This window comes from Bemisia tabaci, chromosome 3 (assembly GCF_918797505.1).
Source record: "Bemisia tabaci chromosome 3, PGI_BMITA_v3".
NCBI lineage: Eukaryota > Metazoa > Arthropoda > Insecta > Hemiptera > Aleyrodidae > Bemisia > Bemisia tabaci.
Window position 1 is genome coordinate 53,479,959 of NC_092795.1, and position 23,117 is coordinate 53,503,075.

General features: G+C 36.0%; 2 protein-coding genes across 3 annotated transcripts; one reads left to right on the forward strand and one right to left on the reverse strand.

Annotated features, from left to right (window-relative positions):
- Positions 1-5,180: 5,180 nt before the first annotated feature.
- Positions 5,181-12,225, reverse strand: LOC109033026 (cathepsin O). 2 transcript variants are annotated; one of them, XM_019045429.2, is made up of 7 exons: positions 11,971-12,225; positions 10,828-11,111; positions 9,916-10,051; positions 9,108-9,256; positions 8,506-8,550; positions 6,822-7,090; positions 5,181-5,967 (listed from the first exon to the last, which is right to left on the reverse strand). In XM_019045429.2, exons 1-7 carry the CDS (start codon positions 12,163-12,165, stop codon positions 5,924-5,926), a joined length of 1,122 nt encoding a protein of 373 aa, XP_018900974.1. In that variant the 5' UTR covers positions 12,166-12,225; the 3' UTR covers positions 5,181-5,923. The 2 variants fall into 2 exon arrangements, with proteins under 2 accessions (XP_018900974.1, XP_018900973.1); XM_019045428.2 differs by having other exon boundaries at positions 9,102-9,256.
- A 117-nt stretch (positions 12,226-12,342) lies between these two features.
- CstF64 (cleavage stimulation factor subunit 2 CstF64) lies at positions 12,343-23,064 on the forward strand. Its single transcript, XM_019045427.2, has 10 exons — positions 12,343-12,530; positions 13,211-13,289; positions 13,776-13,945; positions 14,637-14,782; positions 15,305-15,412; positions 16,210-16,372; positions 18,810-18,918; positions 19,676-19,785; positions 20,421-20,560; positions 22,801-23,064. The coding sequence occupies exons 1-10, from the start codon at positions 12,485-12,487 to the stop codon at positions 22,921-22,923; spliced, it is 1,194 nt and encodes a 397-aa protein (XP_018900972.2). The 5' UTR covers positions 12,343-12,484; the 3' UTR covers positions 22,924-23,064.
- The last annotated feature ends 53 nt before the right edge of the window (positions 23,065-23,117 follow it).

A 23,117-nucleotide genomic window follows, 5' to 3' on the forward strand; every position in this document is an offset into this window, starting at 1 on the left:
TTTTGAATTTCTTTTTTTAGGGGGAGGGAGGTGTTAAAGGGGTTCCAAGTTGAAATCTTCATTTTTTATACCTCGATATCTCCTGAGCAAAAAATATGTTGATACATGGTTTGCCTGGGCTGAAAATTTTCTAAAATTGCGTACTTTAACTTTCTGGGAGAGATTTTCACTAGTCTCTGTTTAAAAGCCGTGCTTTAGCTTCCTTATTTTTCAAAAATATTTCAAAACTTTTAAACCAATTTCAGACACGCATAAATGAACAGCAGTTTTTAAACTAGGCAACTGTAACATTTTTGAATTTTCCGTTGAAATATGTGTGGAAAATTGTGGTCATGCGTTCTGGAGCAACAAGCTCTTCGGAAGCTTAGAGAGAAGTAGTTAGTAACTCAATATTTAAGCCAAATACCTTTGCCTTCAACAGGATTTTCAATGTAGATACCAGGAAAAAATAAAGAAATACTTATGAAAAAGATATGATAAATGCATTAGAAACATCATATAAATAATGATTTATTAGAAAAGAACCAACGTTTATTAGTTCCGAACGGATAAGTATTCTGAAGGAAGTACTAATTGGATTGCTTTTTCCGAAAAGGAACCAAGAGGTTACCATTATTGCTAAGGTTGTACAATTACATTCCTTGTAATAAAACATAGAGTCTTAATGTGAGTGGGTGAGCTGGCGCCACTTTTAAGCATTTTCCAGGTCCCAAATTCCGAGACTCCTGTGTGACGCCTTTTCGATACATAATCGATTGTTTGCGATACACGGGTACCCGGCCATCCAATGTAAACAAAGAAGATAGGAATCACCCTTTATTTCACACCGCCATTTTGGATCGAACATGTATTGAAAAAGTAACCCAAACTCGGCGCACACCGGACTCGGAACTAGTCGAGCAGAACATGGCGCCAGCTCTCCCATTTACATTACGACTCTATGAACTCTATATAATGAAATTACTGGAATCATGCAGAAAATTAAAATCAGGGTAATTTTCGTCTTGAATTTACAGCTCATTGGGAATAGAGATAAAAAGTGTTTTTATGATGAGTTTCTATTTGCAAGGTAAAAAAAGTTTCATAATCTTAGCGTCATTGGAATGTGATTCCTTTTTGCAAAATGCGATCCAATTAGTCCTCCTCAAACACAAAGATAACATCTACTATCCTAGTATTTATGTGGTTATCTTAAGAAGTTAAAAAATTCATTCAGTTATTAGTTTCTATAATTGAGAGGCACCTTGGTAACCTACGGGACGAAGAGGGGTCACCATTTTCGACAGGAATCGTCCTTCATCACGACATTTTCGGTTTAAGTACCAGGAACGGAGAAAGCAGCAAAAATTGGCAGTGAGAATTGACTCTTGACGATGCACCTTTGATTAAAATGGACAAGTACGGTGGAAAAGTTTGGTTAACAGGGTTGACTCTTGTGATCTTGTAGTTATTTTATTATTATGTTACCTAAAATATTAACAAAATGGATTGAAATTAAAAGTGTACTGCATTAAAATACACGGAATTAGATATACTTAGTTACATGTTTCCATGTTTGCGGTGATTTATGGAAACTTATTTTTGAAAAAATACTGACTTCTAGCGTGTATCAAAAAATAGAAATGATATTTTATGGAACTGGAAAAACTGACTGCTTTCTCCTCAATTCAAAAATGAACAAGAAGAATATTTTAAACTGTCTCGCTGAAAAGGTGAGTGTCAGATATTCTTCGTCGGTACTATACTGACGAATATAATATTTTCGTATGGTACTGCCACAGTGAATATAATTTCTGCTGTCCGTATTGTACTGACGAATAACATCATCCCTCTTTTAGCAGTAAATATAGATTACTGAGCATCGTGAAAATTTATTTGGTAATTTATGCTTAGCTCCAGACGAACAATTATCTTTTTCTTTAATTTATCAGACGTTTATCAGTGTCATGATATAAAGTTAGATTTCAATTTTGAGTTGGCAGTAAGAGCTTGCAGGAAAGAGGAGTGAAAAAAAATGGTGATAAGTCAAGAAATTTTTTAAAATTTACTTACTCACTTGCGACATAATTTGTATTGGGCGACGCATTTCGAGCGGACAACTCTTCATCGGTGCGACTGATGTGACATGGACTGATGGACATCAGTCGCACTGATGATGAACCGTCCGAACGTGTCTGCCCAATGAAAATTATGTCCCAGAAAGGTAAAATTTTAAAATTTTTTAATTACTTGACTACAGCTTGCACATGAAAGCTCTTGTAAGTAATAAAACTGGTGATAAGTATTAAGATAAATGGTAAAAATATATTGAAAGTTAATTTTACAGATAAATTTTGTATTTCCTCTTTGAAAACGATCGCCATGTGAGATTCAAAATTTCCTTAAAGTATATTATGGTACAAAATATTGCTTCTTCCATTTAAAAAGTACGAGGCTTCAAAAATTAAATGTACTCTTCATTGACTTAAAATAAACCACAAAACTTTTTTTTGTAATATTTTTTCAGAGGGATTAAAATGTTAAGAATATTATCATGGAAAAGAGTAACAAAAAAGGGGGAAGGTGGGGTCACGGGAAACAATTAGACCTTTACCATGCAACATCTTGCTGAAAGACATAAAGACAGTGAAACTACAGAAATGCAGAAACTCATTGGCAATGTTTTGAAACCTCCTCTCCCATTGTATTTCATCGAAGAGGAACTAATGACCATAACTATTATTTGAATTTTTCACCGAGTATTTTTCATATTGGACATAAAGATCAGGGAAGCTAGTTTCCAAGAAATGACGTCCAGCATTTTTCCATTTCTAAAATAATTTGGAAATCTACCATGTCCCAAACCGAGATACGCATTCCTACAGTTTCACCGTCAACATATTAAATAATTGCTTAACTTTTCGGGTGTGACACATGATCTACCATCTTCATTCCTGTGTTGGGTTTCAATGTAGGAATTAGGATGATCTGTCATCACTCTAATAACTATCTGACCAAAAAATTCAGTATTAGCTCTAACAGTCGAATGCTCTAACTTTGCACCAACATTAAAAATAATTTGCATGCTCTTTACAATCATGCTAACCTAATGGAATAAGATCAGATCTGCTAGAAGTGATTACATTCTTTTTTTACCCTAAAAAATTTGATTGCAATAATCTACATACATTAAGACTAGTTCTTTCCTTCATCTTGCCTCAGATATTTCCATTACAACTCCTTGAAATACAGTACTTGAGGCGTGTTAGTCGCCGACCATTGTCAGCATGGCGATCCGTCAAAGGGCCTTGAATACATTCCCTGTAACAATTGTTATTCTATCGCCGAGTGAAGTTACATTTGGTCGCCAACCTACATGGCGAACTTATAAAAATGAAGTGCTGTGCCTTCAATACTTAATAAATACAAAACTAATAATAAGTTTAAAATGGGGAAATAATGATCTAATGGGCCCATTAAAATTGAAAATGGAAGTCTGATCTGACAAAATAAAAATATTTTCTGCCATTTGATTGGATTAAGAGTAAAAATAGGAATGAAGGGCCCGAGTGTACAGCAGTCAGGAATGATAAAAGCAAAGAGAGAGAGAGTGTGATAAATGTATCTGTAAAACAAAGAAGTAACAATAAAAAAATAAAAATTTCTTCTCAAATGCAACAGGCTAGCTGGAAAAACTACATATAAGATTTCTGACACAATTCTTATGATGAGTTAACAAGATTAGTACTATGACCCAAAAAATAAAATAAGATTACCTATAACTACAAATGATGTCGTAAAGTATTTACATACATACAATTAATAATACTTTGATACAAGCAGAAAACAACACTGATAATCCGTAAATCGGAGGTCATTATGATGCCAAGAAGATTTAAGGTGTTGACGAATGAACAATCATTGCTTGGTCCTTTTTTGGAAGCCTTTATTGATGAGCGTGATGCTTAACTTGAAATATAAACCCATAAAGAACACCAATTTGAAGATTTTTAAATTCAAACTAGCAGCAACGCATTTATCACAGCCAACCTCCTTTCAATCGAATTTTGTTACAGTCACAGGAGAAGGGCGAAAAGGAAAGTATAGTAAGGTGACACCTCACAATGACTTCTGATTTCTTACATAGTTCTTTCAGAAAATAATTGGACTGCATTTTACAATTACGAACAAAAAGTTCCAGTTCATACATGAAAGAACTATCTGCACAGAGAAACTAATGGCACATGTGTTGTTTCTATATTAAGCCAGAAAATGTGTTTCCTAATTTCAAAGAGTAGTCTGCTTAAATACATTTACATAATTTGTATCCTCATATATCAAATCAAGAAGGAGGGGTCATTTTCTCATCTTGCAGACCTCAAGATATGCTCAGTCATGCTTAAAAATAAAATAATGAACTAACAATACATGTCTCCACCTGCTTTTATAACAATAATGTAGGGATTTTGATCTTGATAATGAGCGACATTTTACTCGGAAAACATAGAAAACTGTAGAAATTGTTACAATCTTATTTAAAATGCTAGAGAATTTTGCCAATAAAGTATAAAATCAAAAAGAAATGAGAAAAAAACTATACATACATCCAAAGTTAAATTATATCATTAAAGAACACACGGGAGAACACAGAAATTTTAGCAAGAGAATTGTGATAAAGGCACATGAAGAGTTCCTTTGCAAAGGCACATGGGAATAATTACAGTTTTGCGGTCAATTGAAATACATAGAATTACATAATATGACACAGTAGACAGTCTTGGGCATGATGCATAGAACAAAACATACGTAATAGATGTTCCGCAGGCGGTTAAAACTTCAATGGCATTTCATACTTCATCAAGTCTCCCCTTTTTATAAAAAGTCTTTGCATTGAGTCCACGCCAGGTAAGTTTACGCAACTTTGGACTGTGGCAGAAGATTGTCTGACGTCAGTTTGGCATTAGAGGTAAATGCAAGGATCAGGATCTTCTGTTGCAGTCTAAAAGTGCATAAACTTTACCCACAACGTGCAATATAGACTCTAAAATATTGCCTAATCATACAGTTTTCCGCAGAAGAGTGTTGGACTCAGAATCTAGGCTTAGCTAAATATCATAATTTCTAGCACATTCAAGTTGACGACGATGAGGATGCAAAAACAGTCTCTTCATTTTAAGTAAACCTTTTTTGGTTCAAAGGAGTTTTTTTTTTTTTTTTTTTTTTTTTAATGTTTGGAGTGTATTTCCTTTCGTTTTTCATCATCATGGATATAATACACTTGAAATTACTTTGACATGGTTGGAAAAGAACTACTTAAAAAAAAAAAAAAGATAAGAGAGCAAATACAGAACATTTAACAAAAATCAGTACAGTTGAACCTTGGTTCACAAGGAGGAGTATTATCTGGCCTAATTTTCTCAAGTTTTTTCACAAAATTTACGTCAATTTCCAAGTATCCAAATTCCACAAATTTCCTCCAAGAGGCCCAATTAAGTTTTGAGTGGCTTGGCAAACGTCTCCAATAAGTTTAGCTCTAATTCAACTATGTTCAGTAAAACTATGGCCTGTTTGGGAATCCTACGGAGTTAAAATAGCAACTACTTTGACTATCCAGATATTTCCTTGCTCCATGCAATTAAAAAAAATTTAAGGAGAGGAAAATAAAATAAAACTATTTCAAATCCAGATGGTGATTTCTCCAAGACATATACGTAATTAAATTGTTCTGGTTTTTTGAACACCACAAACATTTGAAAAATGAACTTAGAAAAAGACTTATATATAGATGATTCAATGATGCGGAACAATTTAGAATCACATGAGCAAAGGCTTCAGACCATGGTTCGAGTAATGAGCAGTCAAGTGAACAAATTTGTTCATACGGCTATTGTTACCTGCGTCAGAGGGGTGAGTATTACTTAAAACAAGGGAATGTTCTTTGACTTTACTTCTGGAGAACATCAAGTGATGAAACTTCGGTCCCAATACCTAAAAGGAAAAAACAAGGAAATGCAGAATTAATAGGATGCAGATGCTAAGATGACCCAGCTGTAAAAAATTAACACGTTCACACCTTGATTGAAAAAATAGAAATCAAAAATAGCATGACGACTAGACCTCCAATTCATACAAGAGCCTATAACATACAAATAAGATTTATTTTCTCAACCAAAATTCTGTTGCTAAGCTCACACCCGGATTATAAAAGTTGCAAAACGCGTACCTTTATTTTTGACGGGGCACATTTCCTGCCACATTTTATTTCTTCAAAAGAAAATTGATGGAACGACCAATATTTTTAGGAATTTCAAGATTTTTCTTCATCTAATACAAAATCTTCTGTGAATATCCAACAAGTAAGTTCATTGATTTTTCTTTGAAACAATCAAACAACAGCAAAGATTTGGAAAAAACGCAATCAAGATACATGCAACAATACATGCAATTCATACCTTGGATAGAGGCTCATTCTACTCCTTCACCCTAAATACGATACTCAAAAACCAACCGTGAGTATCCAAATTATCCCTAATAATTGAATCGGTTCGTGCGAAAACAGCTACGTCCATTATTCCGATCTTGAGATTTTTTGGGTTGATAATACTTTTCAGAGTTACATGCAACCATAAAAGTGGTGTTGATACTCGATTTAGGGATGTTTCAATCCCAAAAAGAGTATTTGCAGCGATTTTAGGATTGTATCAACTCTTGAAAAGTATTATCAACCTGAAAAAACTCAATGCTGGAAAAATGGACGTTAGCAGTTTTTCCACGACACAATTCAATTGCTGTTGGGATTATTCTGATAGCTCAAAATAAGCAAGTGAAAGAAAAATACTCACCACAAATATTACCGCCGATTGCAAGATAAGCATATCCATTATCACCAAAATAGGGGCCCCACGAGTTCCTGATGATGTAGTGTGGGATAGCAGCAGTGGTATCGTACCCAACGATTTGTACAGCATGATTGATATTTTGCAGTGCTCCGTCACAATGATACTGGATGACTCCACCAATATAATACTGCCATGGAAGTGCATTCACGGCAGCTATCACAGGTCCATGAAAGGCAAGGAGCTCCAGGATGTTTGACTCACTTCCGACAAAACTGGTAGAATAAAAAATAAAAGAAGAGATCAGATTACCAGTGTGGAGAAAAAAAGAAAATTTTCAAATTGTAAGCCCCAAATGAAAAACAGTATTACCAACTTAATTGACTTGGCGTTGTTGCCAATCTGACCTCAATCTGCAAGAAAATATGAAAGTACTTTTGCCCCATATGAGTTTTTACCCCCACCTACCATAACTGGCGGCACATTTCCTCCTTTAAAAATTCAAAGTATAGAGAAAATATTTTGAATGTGAAAAAGGCGTTTAACTATATCTCCAGCACTGAGTTTTACTTCTTCTCCTTTACGAAAAACTAGGGTACGACCTGCTTGTCAAGCTCTTGAGTACAGAGCAAATATTAATCATTAATGAGTGTAAAAGATTTGTCAAGTGAATTAAAAAAAAGAAGCCAGAAAGCCAGCTCTGTTCCCACTGCCCATCTCTTGGGCAGTCTTTCAAGTAATCTTTTCCCTATTGGTTGTCTGTTCAAGCAAATCTTCAATAGCCTCTCTGGATACAGAGTAATAAAACTTCAAACCTTGTTTTTAGGGTTGGTCTTGATGAGACTTAGTTCCTCCCTGTTAAACTCTGTCCATTTAACAGCAAGAGAATTGATGACTAAGATAGAGGAACTATAATTGGACGTATTTCTGTCCAACAGAACTATGTGCATTATGACATGAGCCCTGTTATGCATGTATTCTTATGGGTCTCATGGGCTGATGTCTTAATGCACCTGGTTCCGTTTGATAGAAATACGTCCAATTTGGCTTACATGCCCACAGCATTATTGAGGATTCATGAATAATATAGTCCAGAAGGAGACCTGTGTTATTCTCATCTATACATTTTAACCTATGCATCCATAAGATGGAAGGAATGGAAAATTTGCAAGTGTCTAAAACTTGATTAATTTTACTAATAAATTGTAACTACTGAGTCAACTGTATGTAAGAATGGGATATCCTTGATCTCTAAAGTGAACAATTATTGGAGGATTTCTAACGGAATGATTGAATATTCGAAAATAAATGTGTTAAGATGAGAAATAAATGATGGCACAAGGCAGTAAATTTTCTTACTCGGAAATCTATTCTTCTTAAATTTCCCCTATCAGAAATAATTTTTTTATAGAATACTGTAAATTCAGCTCGTCAAGCACTTCCATACAAAGCAATTAAATTTTCCCTACAAATGATCAAATATTGAATGGATTGGTTAAAACGTTTTATTTACTTCTCAAGAGATGGGTTAGCAAAATTCAGCAGGTTTAAAATTATTAACGACAATAGGTAGTGTTGAAAACCAAAATAAAATTGTAAACTAAAGCAGCAATTGTACAGAAAGCAATAAAGAACTTGTCGAGTAAGAGAGACAAAAATCATAAGATAGGAGGCTTAAGAAAGAACTTACTTATCGCAAGTGTAGTTATCGGCTACTTCTATTCCTCCTTCAAACCTAAAAAAAATATTGATTTTAATTAATACAAAGTAAGAAGCTCATTATTTATGCTTATGTGTTGTTGAGTGGTTGTTTCTTCAAGATCTAGACTATTTGCTGAACTTCTAGAATTTGAATCTATTGTTAAATTTATACACTTGATTTAATAATGGAGTAGAAATTATCATGCTCAGATGCACAAGTACAACTGTAAAACTTACACACCTATACCTATAGATTGATTGCGAGAACTCTATGTTACACTTAATTCAGCGTGCCATGCGTCACCGGCTCACTATTAATGCCTTCTTAACATGTGCTTTTGAACATTTCTACTGCATTTAATTGTGCTACCATTGTAAGATGGATGGGAAAATGGCACTGCACATAAAGCAATGGGACAGATAATCTAAAAATAGAAAATTTAAGTCTATAACTAAAAAATTCAGAAGGAGTTTTTCAACATTTCCAGTTTTTTTTTTTTTTAAAAAAAAAAAAATATATATAATTCAGCATACAAGCAGAAAAATTTCAACTTTCAGCATAAAAGAATGACAAATTAGACCTACCCATACCCATTGAGTCGACAAACTTCATCTTTCAAAACTAAGGGATAATCTTTTTCTAGTTTGACTGGAACATGGTTCATAACGAGCCACTTAAGTAAACTACATGTGTCTCCACCATTGCATCCTGCATTCCCATTGCCAGCACAATCCACCACCTACAAAAAAAAAAAAATCAATAAATGTCGATCATAAAACAAAAGCGATGTACTTGAAACCTACTCAGAACTTCCTGGAAGCCGGTTTCAATTATTACTACCACTGCATTAAAAATAAATTTATCAGCTTTGAAAAACGCATGAAATGCCAATGCTTCAATACCAATTCTAAACCAAGCAATGAATTGGCCAGAAGTTACTTAGGATAAAGCAGGGGTTCAATATTTCTTATACCCATCCAGGGTTGGTAAAATTTGTTGGGATAAAGGCAGTGTCTATTGTTATATGTAGCTTGTTATCTTCTCAAAAAAAATTCAATTCCAGGAGGAATTTTTCAATAATAAAGCTGCTCATCTATTTCCATTAATGACTTAAACACAAGTACAATTATAAGAGTAATTTATACTCATTAACATTTGTCCATGCCCAGACTTCAAGACTCACCCAATACTTCTAAAATATCCATCCAAAGAATTTTAGACAATTATTTGTGAATGCACTATTGACTTGTTAGCCAAAAGTATTTCACTTTGTGAACATTTTTTGAGTGGTTCCAAAAAATGCCAAATACCAATGTGAGGTATACTAAAATGTTAAAAATTGAAGGGGACAGTTTGTAAGGATATAAAACTAAATTTCTTGATTTTCATGGCACTTACTTCTTGTACACTAAGTTCCTTGAAAGAACCATTTGTCATGGCATACATAGACTCTACTGTTTCAATCGTGCTGAATGCCCAACAAGCACCACAAGTCTTCTGATCCCGTACTTTGCCAATAATGCCTGTATCTCGCCTTGTAAAAGAAAACAACAAGCAAATTAGAGAAACAGTACATAATAAAAGGAATAGAGAATTAATTAAAAAAATTTATTTAATAAAAATCGAAAAGATAAATACTACTGTACTAACTTGTTACAAAATAACAAAACATTACTTGATGTTTTGAACCTTCCAAATTAAGTCATAAAGTGGCTTGTTTTTGCATTTTTTTCGACTTTCAAAGACAAGGAGGGAAAACCAGTGCTCGCAACCATCTTCATGGGGGACTTTATTTATTAATTTAAAAAAATCTAATGTTTGAGGGTCCTGCAATGGCACCCGCTTTCTGTGCATACCTAGCATTAATGTCAAATTTACCTACTTGGTACATTTTTCAGTTTTGTGAAAGTATGGCATAGTTGCAAATTTTTCGGGCATTCAAAAAGAACAAAGATAAAATTTGTGCTGCAGACATGAAATAATGAATCTTTTGGGTTTATAGGAGGAAGTTTCCAATGCTCAGAAAATGCTCAGGAAATTTCAACATCTTTGGTTTGTGGATGTATTTTTATTTCTTTTTAACCTATCATAAAAAATTTCGTCTGTCATGTTTAACCTTTGCGACTTGAGAATTGACTGGTAAAGGGTTTTTCTATGCATATTAATGTGCACCTGTGAGGGTTAAGCAAATGGACTGTCTACAGAGTTTACATTTAGTTGTGTTTTGATTATGCAAAGAACGTAATAAACAGCCCTTCATTGATAATCTGCATCGGAAATAAGAAAAAAATATTCAGTATGGTATCCTACCAGTCTTTTTTGGGTGGTATTGCTGGAGAGACATCTCGCTTCCTAACATGATTGTGATGCTCATGATGATTTCTGTGCTTGTAGTGATGACGATCTTTTTCTTTCTTTTCGCCACTAGTGTCTTCTTCCAACTTTCGATGCTTAAGTCTTTTGCCCAGTTTTCGAAGCAGTCGTCTTGACAAGAACTCATCTCCTGAGATATCCGAGAACTCCGTCAAACCATACAAGGCACTTTCATTTGAGTCGCGGCCTTTGTTTAAATCTTCAATTGTTTTAAGGGCCGTCTGAAAAAGGGAAAAAAAAGGTAGTCAGAGTGAATAATCTTATTCATTAATCAGTTATGCATTAAGACCAACTTGTGGTTTCTCTGTACTTGACTGTGAATTTCTCTATCAAGTCCTAATTTTTACTAAATCATATAACTTACAAGGAAAAAATCTAAAATTATCAATCCGAGACATTGCTTTGAAAGATTATATAATAAGCTATGCTTGAGCCAAATCAATCTGGGTTGATCAGCAGGCTGAATCGAAAATTTAACAGTTATTCCGCCAATAAATCATCAGGAATTGGCGGTGCTCTGGCATTGAAAGCTACTCAAGCTCCGTCCGAAGCCTGGAGCTTGAGTAGCTTTGGGATGTCAGCTAGGATGTCCTGACCTATCTATCAATTACATTCAACCGCAAAAACCCGTTGGCAAAGGCTTGATTCCATCAGTAACACATCAATGGAGAACACTTCAGGTCACTCCACTGAATGTTAGGTAATCACGAACAAGAATGGTTAAAAACCACAGATGCTACATGACTATTGTTATCAATGACATCATCAACAGCTAGTAGGAAATGCTATTCTCAACTCGGTGCAGCAATGCACAGTTTACAATAAAATTATTCATCTTGAATGATTTGCAGAACATTCTGCGTGTGGTGCTAGCCGATGCTTCACATGAGGAATGAGCCAAGCCAACACCACAATTATCGATGTAAGTAAGCAGTGAAGGAGACTCTTAAAATTCCAAGAATGACAACTGAAGGTGTTTCTAGAGTACTATTCTAGAAAAGTTTCGTCAAAAGCTTTTAAAATCATTTCTGTGATTTCGTTATGTTAGGGCAAGGCAAAATAACGTGTTATGTAACCAACCTGAAATGTTCTAAAACGGACCTCGTACTCGCTCTCATTGAGCTTGTACGGCTTGTTGAATTTGTGGACGTAACTATGAAACAGGAGTCTCTGTTCTTTTTCAGCAGGGCTGGGAGAGTTGATGTTCATTGGAATTCCAAAAAAACATAGCATAATAAATCCCGCTGCGGATAAAACGGACTTCCAATCTGCCATATTCACGGTCACATGCAATTCACTTCACTGATATGATAAAAACATAAACAAAGCAAGCACGCAAAAGCTCAGATCCCGCATTTGGAAAATGAACCACGATTGACCAATCAGAATGCCTGGTATGATAAAATTCCATTGACGTATAATTCCAGCCATTTAGAATTGGGAACATATGGAAGAGGATTTGATTTGTTTTGTTTTTGTTGACTGAAAAGTTGAAAGTGCCGGGCGGAACTGCTATCGTGTCTAATTTTATCTACCATTCACATCTTGTATATTTAATTTCATGTGCACATAGAATTAATTATAAATTTCCAAAATGTCTGATCAAAACGTATTAGACAAATCTCTAAGATCTGTTTTCGGTAAGTTTTTCTTTCATATTTTGAAGGTTAGAACGGAGTGATTGCGCCTGAATCAATCGCCTTTTATTTAATGTATCTCTTTCATACCTACCAACAACCCATTTTCCTTTTAAGTGACCATTGACTATGAATTCTCACCTATGTAACCATTATTTCACACTCTTTCCTTGTCAAGCCTGTCGGAGCTTCGAACGCACTTATGGAGGCGAGATCTGCTGAATACATCTTCGCTCTGAAATGTAGCTTCCAAATTGAAGAAGCGCATTTTCTGTTTCACTCTTTCATAAAAAAGGGCAAAAGTATTTTACTAGAGGCTGTTAGGTAATATTTCATTAATAGCAGAACATATTTTACATCCGTCATCGCAACGAAAACAGATATAAAATCGAATGATCGCAGAAGCCTGGCAGCCCTGGGGAAGTTTGACTAATGTTGCAAGACTACAAATTGGGGTCTACAAAATCGCCCCTCCTATCTTACTTTCAAAGTATTTGATTAAGAATCAATCAATGTCGTCATTTTTCCCAGAGTGTACAATGTGCCCAGTTTCCTTTTTCTGGGAAAAATAAATTCCAAACCCATCTCACTCCAGTGAGTGGTGGAATCAATCCAATTCATCTCCTCGTAGATATGTGGTCAACTTTACTTGAAATGAAGTTAATTGTGCTTGATTTTTTCAGTGGGAAACATTCCTTATGAAGCAACGGAAGAAAGATTGAAAGAAATTTTTAGCGAAGTTGGGCCAGTTCTTTCATTCAAGTGAGTATTTTTCTACTATCACTTACCATGCTAATTAATTTGTCATCATATTAGTTCTCATTGTAGGATGCAGAAGCAATATGAATAATAAATTGATAACTTGAGTTCCGATCAATGAGGCATTCACAATAATTTTTTTGTAAAATAGAAGCAAACTTCTCTATCCATATTTTAATTCCTTCATCTAGTAAGAAAAAATATATCCATTGCTGCCAGACACCTCTTTTAGTTAGGCTTTAATGGAATGAGGTCAAATAAAGCAATCAGTCTGACAAGATTACCTACCCAACACTCGGATTCACACACAGCCTCATCAAAATTTTGGCATTATTTAATCAAGTGGAGGCTGTGGTTTTTGAATAATCGCTGCGATTACCTCATGATGAACATGGACCAGGCTCTTACTGCTATTTTTTTACTCTACATTCCTTGTTCTGTGTTTATTGTTATGTTTTATGCAATCCTCTGTTGCTTCCATGTTTTCAGGTTAGTCTATGATAGAGAAACAGGGAAACCTAAAGGTTATGGCTTTTGTGAATACAAAGATCAAGAGACTGCCCTAAGTGCTATGCGGAACTTGAATGGCTGTGAAATCAGCGGAAGGAGCTTACGAGTAGACAATGCTTGTACAGAAAAGTCTCGTTTGGAAATGCAGTGTCAGTATTTTGTATTTATCTACTTATTATTTACCTTTTATCCTAAGCATATTGACTCAAAAGACCATAACCATTACGCTATATTTTCATGATCATACGATTTCTTATTCATGCCACAGACAGCCAATTGAAAAAGGTTTTGCTGCTCTTCAGTACGCTTATAGTACTATTGTACTTTGGTATCCTATTAGTCAGTTTTTGCTCCATTCTCTTACAATATGACTAAGACCTCATATCCTTGAAATTAATTCTAGGGCTGTAAAAGAGCTCTGTTGGGTTTTTTTTACACATATTCACAACAATTGTTTAACTGCATATTTGTTATCTTATCAGTAAGGATACTGATCCTCTTTCAGAAAAAATTACTTTTTCAGTAGATAATAACAAACTGTACTTAGAGTCGTCACTCTGAGTTTGTTGATACATAATTTTGCTCAATGCTCTCAGTTGATTACAGAAATGACTCCTTGACACTAGGTGCATCATAAGCAAGGAATGGAAGAATTTGCCGATGGGTCAATATGAGCCGCGGTGTAGTTAACACTTTTTCTTGTCAATGAATTAAAAGTAGATTTTACTGTTGACTTCCATGTTAGGGAATTTGTAAACCACATAATTATTTTGAGTTCCTATTGAAATTTTTACTTGGCTTAAATTTCATCATGACCACTTTCTTCACCAATGTTTACAGCTCTCATGGCTGGACCTCAATCTGAAAGTCAATATGGTGAGCCTGTAAGTGCTGAAAAAGCCCCTGAGGCTATTAGCAAGGCTGTTGCCTCCTTACCACCAGAACAGATGTTTGAGTTAATGAAGCAAATGAAACTATGTGTCCAGGTAAGATAAGTATTAAAAATTTTTCTTTATAATTTTACCGATTTGCTCTATGATCCTTTCCTTCTTATTAAAAATAATTAAATGACCTTAATGAGATTTTTACATGCACACAGAATGATTGATTGATCGGAAAATTGGTGTCCTTGGGTGCCTTGTGTGAAATCCCTCTAGAAATATGATGCTCAACAGGGTGCGCGAAAAATAGGTGCATCTCTACTTACTCTCTGTTGAATCGATAATTTTTGTAAAACTGAAAGCTTCATGGAGTGTTGAAAATATTATCATAGCTCGTAAAAACAAATAGATGATGTACCTATAAGAAGCATGCTGATGAGCCAAGATCGTTCCAGAAAATTTTGGTATGTCAGACTTACAAATAATTCTTTAATTTAGTTCAGATGAAATTACAATACATTTTATTCTTTAAAGTTTTATCTTTATTTCATAGACTTCTTTAATTTGACATCCCCTCCTCTTTACCTGTAAAAATGTTTGGTTCATAATTGTTATTTTATCTTTTAGAACAATCCTGCCGAAGCGCGGACTATGCTTCTACAGAACCCTCAGTTGGCATATGCTCTCTTACAAGCTCAAGTTGTAATGCGAATAGTGGATGCGCAGGTTGCTGTGGTAAGTTCTGTTCAAAATGATTCTTTCATTTGTTTAATTTTACCGATGATCTAATTTTGCCCCCTTAACGTATTCCAAGTTTTGAAAAAAAATACCTTCAATCTTTCTTAATTGCGTTGAAGGTCCTCTAAGGTGAATACATCTATCAAAAATAATTTGTTTTTAGGCAGAATATCGAAAGTTTTGGTGTTTGTTACTCTGTTGTAGTGGGCGAGAAGACACCAAGACCAGTTGCATCTACAAATGTAATGATCCCAATATCTAGAACTCTTTTGTATACAAAGAACCATTCCATGTACCCTCATCATTGGAAAACATTGCCAAGTCAAAGCAAAGCTAGTCTCAACACAACTGGTTAAAAAAAAAGAAGAAAATTGTCTCCAATTCGGTTTGGAAGATTACATCTGTGTAAATTTCATGCAAGGCTCATGATTCAAGTTGTGAGCACATCTGTCAACTCAGTATTGGGAAAAAGAAGAAGAAAATAAACCCTGTAGTTTATGCAACTTGTCTTTGGTTGTGTGTGGTCCTTGAATAGCAGAATGCTTCTTAGATACTCATGTGCATTCTTAATTTCCATCTTTTTTGGCATTGTGATGAAATATAAAACCACGGTCAACTCATTTTTCAACACCAACTTTCTTTTTGTATAATGATTAGAAATTCTTTGTTCAAGGCCAAATTAGGAGTCAGAGAGTTGCATTAGAAGTCGCATAGCACTGACTGTTGATGTTGAAAATAAGTAAGACGTCTTTAAAATTATAATTCCAGTTGGTAATGACTTATTTTTTTTTAAGTCGATGTTACATGCTGCAAATCCTCCAGTGACACCCCTGCAGATTCCGTCACAACCGGCTCCACCCTTACCAGGACGACCTGCTGACCATGTCAATGACCAATGGACCCAACCTCAACCTGGATCGCGTCCTGGACAGCTTCCCCCTCCCCCTGCTTTTATGTGTAAGTGCTCACCATGTAATTATCTGGCAGTTTGATGTGCTTTTTTGTGATCATCACATCAGATAACTTGAGTTCAGTATAACTTGTTGACATTTTGAAAGGCGACATTTTTGGCAATCAAGCGAAAAAGTGTGTATCACTGATTGCGATCTTACAAGTTTGTGCTCATATTTTATTTTTTAGGAAAATTAATTAACGGTTAATTAACGGAGAGGCGACCCGAGTTTCAAGGCGGAGTCATAAGCACTAAAGAAGATTCCAACGTGGAGATCCAGCTCCAAGATGTAGTGAAGGCTGTGAGGGAGCTGAAAACTCGCAGAGCTCCTGGACCTGGGGGTATACCGGCGGAGTTGATAAAATGTGGTACCGGTAAACTATTTGAACATCTGAGGAAACTCATGCAAGACTGTTTGCATGGTTCCGAAGTACCAAAGGATTGGAAGGAATCTTGGATTACTCCCAGTCATAAGAAAGGTAGTAAGCAAGATTGCGACAACTACAGAGGTATATCGGTCACAGGAACCTTGAGCAAGGTCTACGGTAAAATTCTCAAGGCAAAGGTCGAAGAGGTTTGGAGCGGCCAGGAAGCCGAAGAACAGGCTGGTTTTAGAGCCGGTAGGTCTACCGTCGACCATTTGTTCACCATTACCCAGGTCATCGAGAAGAAAAGGGCGGTCAGCCAGGAGCTGCACTTGGTGTTTGTGGATCTTCAGAAAGCTTATGACAGCGTGCCATTAGTGAAGCTTTGGGAAGCCTTGGAAAAAAGGGGTTTTAGCAAAGGACTTGTGGGGGCAATTAAATCATTTTATAACGGGACGATAGCAAGAATTAAATGTCGTGGAGAGTTGTCCGGAGGTTATTTCGTCACAAAAGGGCTAAAACAAGGCTGCTGTTTGTCACCAACACTATTTAAGGTATACCTAGAGCACGTTTTAAAGGAATGGAAAAATAAGGTTGCGGGAATGGGCGTTCCACTCGTTGATGGGCAGACCCTTTATACTCTATGCTTTGCCGATGACCAGATCGTTGTAGCTCAAGATGAGGAAGATGCAGATTACATGACGCGGAAGTTGGTCGAAGAATATCGGAAATGGGGCATGGACGTTAGTGTGTCCAAGACAGAGAAGCTGGTCATGGGAGCAGCGCATCAACGGCAAAGCATAGAGCTTGAGGATGGACGGCGCATCGAAGAGTGTGACGAGTATAAGTATCTCGGTGTTTGGCTCGATCAGGATGGAAGGATGGATAGAGCAATTAAGGACAGGATCATCCAGGGCAGGAGAGCCATCGCGATGCTGAACGGGGTGCTCTGGGATCAAAGTATCTCAAAGGCAAACAAGCACCGGATATATGATGCCATCGTTAAAAGTATCGTGCTCTATGGTAGTGAAGTGTGGCCTTTGACGAAAAGAACGCAAGAAATGTTGAGGGCAACTGAAATGGATTTTTGGCGGCGATCTGCCGGCATTTCGAGACGGGACCGTGTCCGTAATGAGAGAATTCGCCAGGTGATGAAGGTTGAGAAAGATATCGTGCACGACGTCATGTCCAGGCAGTTATGCTGGTATGGACATGTGCAAAGAATGTCGGAGGAGAGGTTGCCCAAACAAGTTTTGGATTGGGTACCACCTGGGAAGAGGCGACGGGGACGTCCCGTAAAGGGTTGGCGGCAGGGCGTCGACGAAGAGATGTTGCGGTGTCAGTTGCCCGATAACCTCTGGGAAGACAGGCATATGTGGCGTTTGGGTGTCGTAGAACGCCAGAGTGCGTTATAAAGCGACTCTATATGTATGTATATATATGTATATATGTAGGAAAATTAATGAGAAGTTTCTTTTTTTGGTAAAAGGATTAGTGGCACCCATTTTTTTTTTTAAATTCATTTTGGGAAGTATGGAGTGAACTAAGCTTCTAGTGAATTTGTTCAAACCCTAAATGGCCAAGAAACCCAGTTTTGAGGATGTCAAAAATGGAACTAATTTGAAACGATTTTTAGTGGGCTCTGATGACATAGCCAAGCGGGGAAAACAATGCTTGCTGATTGGCTGAATTCAGCTTCAGGCTTCTTCTTGTTATGTCAACTCGACTGTTGGCTTTTGATTGGTCGCATTTTAAATAGCTTTTTCTCCTATTAGAAGTGTTTTTTTGAAATTTTTAATGAGCCTCTTGATTTTTTCACAAAATTTTACATAAGAAAAACTACACAATAACTGTGTATAAATTCCTTGCCTCTGCCCCATTGTGTTAGGATTTTTTTATGCATTGAGAATTATTCACAGACAATTTCCAGTAATGTTTCTGTGTGCATTTAGAACTTGAACTGTTCTTATAAAAGTAGCCTTGCCAGGCTAGTTTGATCTTCTTAACTTAAATGCAAATTTGCATGCCTAATTGTGTAGATGAAACTTGTCTCACATTTCTGATTCTCTTTTTTTAGCTCAAGATTTAGATTTACGAACAATGGATCCAAGAAACCGTTCAGGAAATTCTGCAGATCAAGACCTCAGAATGCCACCAAGCATGTCAGGATACCCGCCAGCAAATGAGTAAGTCCACTCTCCTAAATGCTGTGAATACATGAATGAGACATAGTTTTCTGATTCTTCAGTAATTCTAAACAGTAATTTCTCCCTGCACTCAAAACAAAGAATAATAAAAACAAAAATAATGAAATTATAAACTGATTCCATGGTCAGGACGTATCAAGCATGTCTCCAAACATGATTCCAATAGACTCGAAATATGAGAGGCATAACGATGGCTAAATGCGGAAAATGCTTATCAAAATTGCAACATTTAAAAATCTCCCATTATGTTTTATTTTCTTTGAGGATAACTATTCATAATGTCTCCTTGCAGTTTTGTGCGGTATATTTAGAGTAAGTGAAGGAAATTTACAGACAATTTCAATAGAAACTGTTGGTTAGTTATCCTTCAAAACAATAAAACAAGAGTGGAGACTTGCAGGAGCGCCATCTGAGGTATGCATTTTCAACCCAAGCCATCGCTATGGTTGAACTAGAAATATTTTGCACCCTTCCTACCTGTTAGATGGCAAAAGGAGAAACTCAAAATGTGGATACCATTTAACGTATACTAAACCATTACTCGGATAAAATCTTGTTCATAATTTTTTCCCTTTAAGTGCTGTTTCAGGCTAAAAATTTGTAATGAAAGCGCCATTGAATGAGAATAAAATAGCACCATTGTCAGTGGTGAAAATAATCCATAAGAATTGTTATTATTTCTTCAAATTTGTTTAGTATAATTATAATTTTTTTTTTTTTTTTCATTCACTCACAGGTATCCACCTCGTATGCCGGCTCAGAGACCTGCCATACCAGAACCTATTCCTCCACCTCCTTCAGCACCTCCTGAACGATTCCCACGTGACCCAAGAGATCCAAGAGCAAGTATGTATTTTTTATTTTATATATCTATCTTGTTTTCAATAACTTCTTTTATTCCATCGATTATAGCTAATTCTCTGCAAGCTGAAACTGTAAGACCTCAGCTAGTTACAAAATTTGATTTAAAGAAAAAACTTTTAGGACAGTATTTCTTCAGACCGAAGAATGAATCGCGTCCTTATGTAGAGGTAGAAGTGGTTAGTCAAAGGTCTACTAGTGCAAGAAGAAAATAAAAGTTTCTCGAGTTGAAATTAGGTAAATAAGTTAGTCTGAGGAACCAAAACATCGAAAGCCTTACATCGACTTTTTTGTAACTTTAAGTAAGTCCTGAAAGCTCTATTTATTTGTCCTTTTGACTAAATCCATTTTAACAGCTTGTATTTGAAGTTTCCTAATTTCTTGTCTGATCCAGTCACAAAATATGAAGTCAAAATGAATACTGAAGCTTTATTCATTTTGATACTTAGTTTATTCTGAGCGTTCACATAGGCAAACTCTTGTTGTCACTTTGTCTTCCATCAATAATTGCCATTTTTTTGCTCTTCAATTTAAATAGGTGTCCAATTAACTTAGATCATAAATATCTTATTGCATTATTTGAACTCGGTCATTAAAATGATTCCTATTTGGTGTTTCAGTGGCTTCTACAAACGCAACTAATGTTGGACCAGTGCCAGCCCCTGCAAGGCCGCCTGTCCCGCCGGCAGCATCTTCTGCTAGTCAAGCTCCTCCCAGAGCTGTGCCTCCTCCAGCTGCCTCAAATCCGGATAGTGAAAAGGTATGCTTTCTCTTACTTTTTTATTCTTTTAAATTTGTTTTTAGTATGGGTGTCAAGACCGGGAAAATGCAGGATTGAAATCCTTCTACGAGGATCAGCAGGGTGTCTAGCATCAGGATTTTCCTGATTCTATCAGGATTTGAGGTTAATCAGGATTGAATCCCGATTTTATCAGGATTTGAGGAAAAATCGATCGTAAAATCAGGATTTGAGAAAAGTCGGCTGTCCGATCGGATTTTTTCATGCTTTCGCATCCGCTTATGCAGAAATTTTGATTTTTCTCCGCAAAAAATCAGGATTTGTCAGGATTTAGCAGTGAAAAATTAATATTGCATTAGGATTTCCCGAAATGAAAAAAAAAAAAAAAAAAAAAAAAAACCTAGACACCCTGATCAAGGAATCTCTTCCCTGTTATTGTACCTGAGTCGCCATTATTGACCTCTCGAACCTTCAAATCATCAGAATAATGGAGCATCTTTCTTTGACCAGATAATGTAAACATCAGGAACGCCTTTGGAATTAGTGCGTTAAAGAGTCGGCTTGAAGATGAAAAACAAATTTTATTCACCATAATATGTATTTGGAACTCTGGAGAGTTATACCCGCTTTCCCCAAGTAAATCCCGGCAAAGTGAGTGTAAATTTCGATCCCTCATTGGGAATGAGCTCATGAAAATCAGGATAAAATCAGGGAATGAGCATGATCAAAGATTCTAGACACCATGGCTTTCTCCTACATTCTCATTAGTTTTGATAACTAAGTATTCAAAGGACTCTAACACAAGAATATAAAGAGGCTGATACAAATAAAGTGTAATGATCAGATGTAACTATGAATTCTGAATTGATCGCTGAAGATGCCAACTATTTGCTCTAGTACTAGGTAACTAACAAGGGGAGCTTCCCAAGTGTAACCGGAATTTCGAGTTGAAATTTCGCATGAAGATACCAGACATGATTTTAGGAATGCCGTATTTTTTCGTTTTTTCGAATGGGGTCGGGAAAGCCCTCAAAAAAAGGGCTAAAGATGCGGAAAAAACGCGTGCGCTAGCGGCACAAGGTAAACATAGGTGATAGAGGCATTCCATACTTATCAGTACCGTATGGCCAAACGATAGCGCGCTCGCCTCGCAGCCGGGAGGTCTAAGGATCGGATCCTGATTACAGTCCGTGATTTTATTTTACTTTATGCTTGTTTATTTTTCACTTATTTTATTTTGCACCATTCTCTCCGCAAACCGACTTTCGAGGTAGAACACGTAGTGACTGAAGATTTTTTACAAATGCTGATAAAAACTCGAAGTTTCTCTTGGATTGAAACGTTATATATAATTGAATAAACAAAACACTCTAAAACTCACCAAATTCAGCTTGGCAACGAAATTTAGTGAGTTTTAGAGTGTTTTGTTTATTCAATTATAAATAACGTTTCAATCCAGGAGAGACTTCGAGTTTTTATCAGCATTTGTAAAAAATCTTCAGTCACTACGTGTTCTACCTCGAAAGTCGGTTTGCGGAGAGAATGGTGCAAAATAAAATAAGTGAAAAATAAACAAGCATAAAGTAAAATAAAATCACGGACTGTAATCAGGATCCGATCCTTAGACCTCCCGGCTGCGAGGCGAGCGCGCTACCGTTTGGCCATGCAGTACTGATAAATATGGAATGCCTCTATCACCTATGTTTACCTTGTGCCGCTAGCGCACGCGTTTTTTCCGCATCTTTAGCCCTTTTTTTGAGGGCTTTCCCGACCCCATTCGAAAAAACGAAAAAATACAGCATTCCTAAAATCATCTCTAGTATCTTCATGCGAAATTTCAACTCGAAATTCCGGTTACACTTGGGAAGCTCCCCTTGTAAGTAAAACGTTTGAAACCAAATTTTGTATCAAGCTCAAAAATAAAAAAATCAACATCATTTCCGAAGAGGAAAACATTAATTGTATGAATATTATATCATGTAAAAGAAAACTTGAAAGTGTAAAGTTACAAGGAAGTATGGAAGCTGCAATGGCTATCAATTATTTTTGGATCAGCTATCAAGATTTTGCTCTACAATACTTTCAGATTGATGTGGGATTTATTTGAGTTGAAATGATTCTTGACAATTTTTTTGGAAACACCTGTCAATCTCTCCAAATTAAAATGAAACGATGGCCCCTTACCATGTATTTTGACTCATTGCTCACAGCCTTGAAGTTTTTGAACTCATACTGATTCTTTGATGATTTTTCTTTTCTAGACTGCGTTGATCATGCAAGTGTTACAGTTAACCAATGAACAGATTGCTATGTTACCTCCAGAGCAACGACAGAGTATCTTAGTCTTGAAGGAACAAATCGCTAAAAGCACACAACAGCGTTAATTGAGCTCGAGTTTTCTTCTTATGCATATAATTATTCCATCTAAAAATTCAATTTGAATCTTGTAAATATATTTTGTTTTTATTTTTACATCTAGTTCGTACAGAGGCTGTATGTTTCATAAATAAATTCAGTTGCACTAACTTTGTGGATCCGTCTAACTAATTTGTTCCCAGTCGCTATTTTAATGTAACTT

Excerpts from the sequence above, each read along its gene's own strand:
- LOC109033026 (XM_019045428.2), bottom strand. The coding sequence starts at position 12,165 with ATGGCAGATTGGAAGTCCGTTTTATCCGCAGCGGGATTTATTATGCTA. Across the intron at positions 8,551-9,101 it reads TGTCGACTCAATGGGTATGG|GTTTGAAGGAGGAATAGAAG; the intron begins GTAGGTCTAATT and ends TATTTTTTTTAG. Across the intron at positions 5,968-6,821 it reads AATCGGCGGTAATATTTGTG|GTATTGGGACCGAAGTTTCA; the intron begins GTGAGTATTTTT and ends TTTTCCTTTTAG.
- CstF64 (XM_019045427.2), top strand. The coding sequence starts at position 12,485 with ATGTCTGATCAAAACGTATTAGACAAATCTCTAAGATCTGTTTTCG. Across the intron at positions 12,531-13,210 it reads ATCTCTAAGATCTGTTTTCG|TGGGAAACATTCCTTATGAA; the intron begins GTAAGTTTTTCT and ends TGATTTTTTCAG. Across the intron at positions 14,783-15,304 it reads AAATGAAACTATGTGTCCAG|AACAATCCTGCCGAAGCGCG; the intron begins GTAAGATAAGTA and ends TTTATCTTTTAG.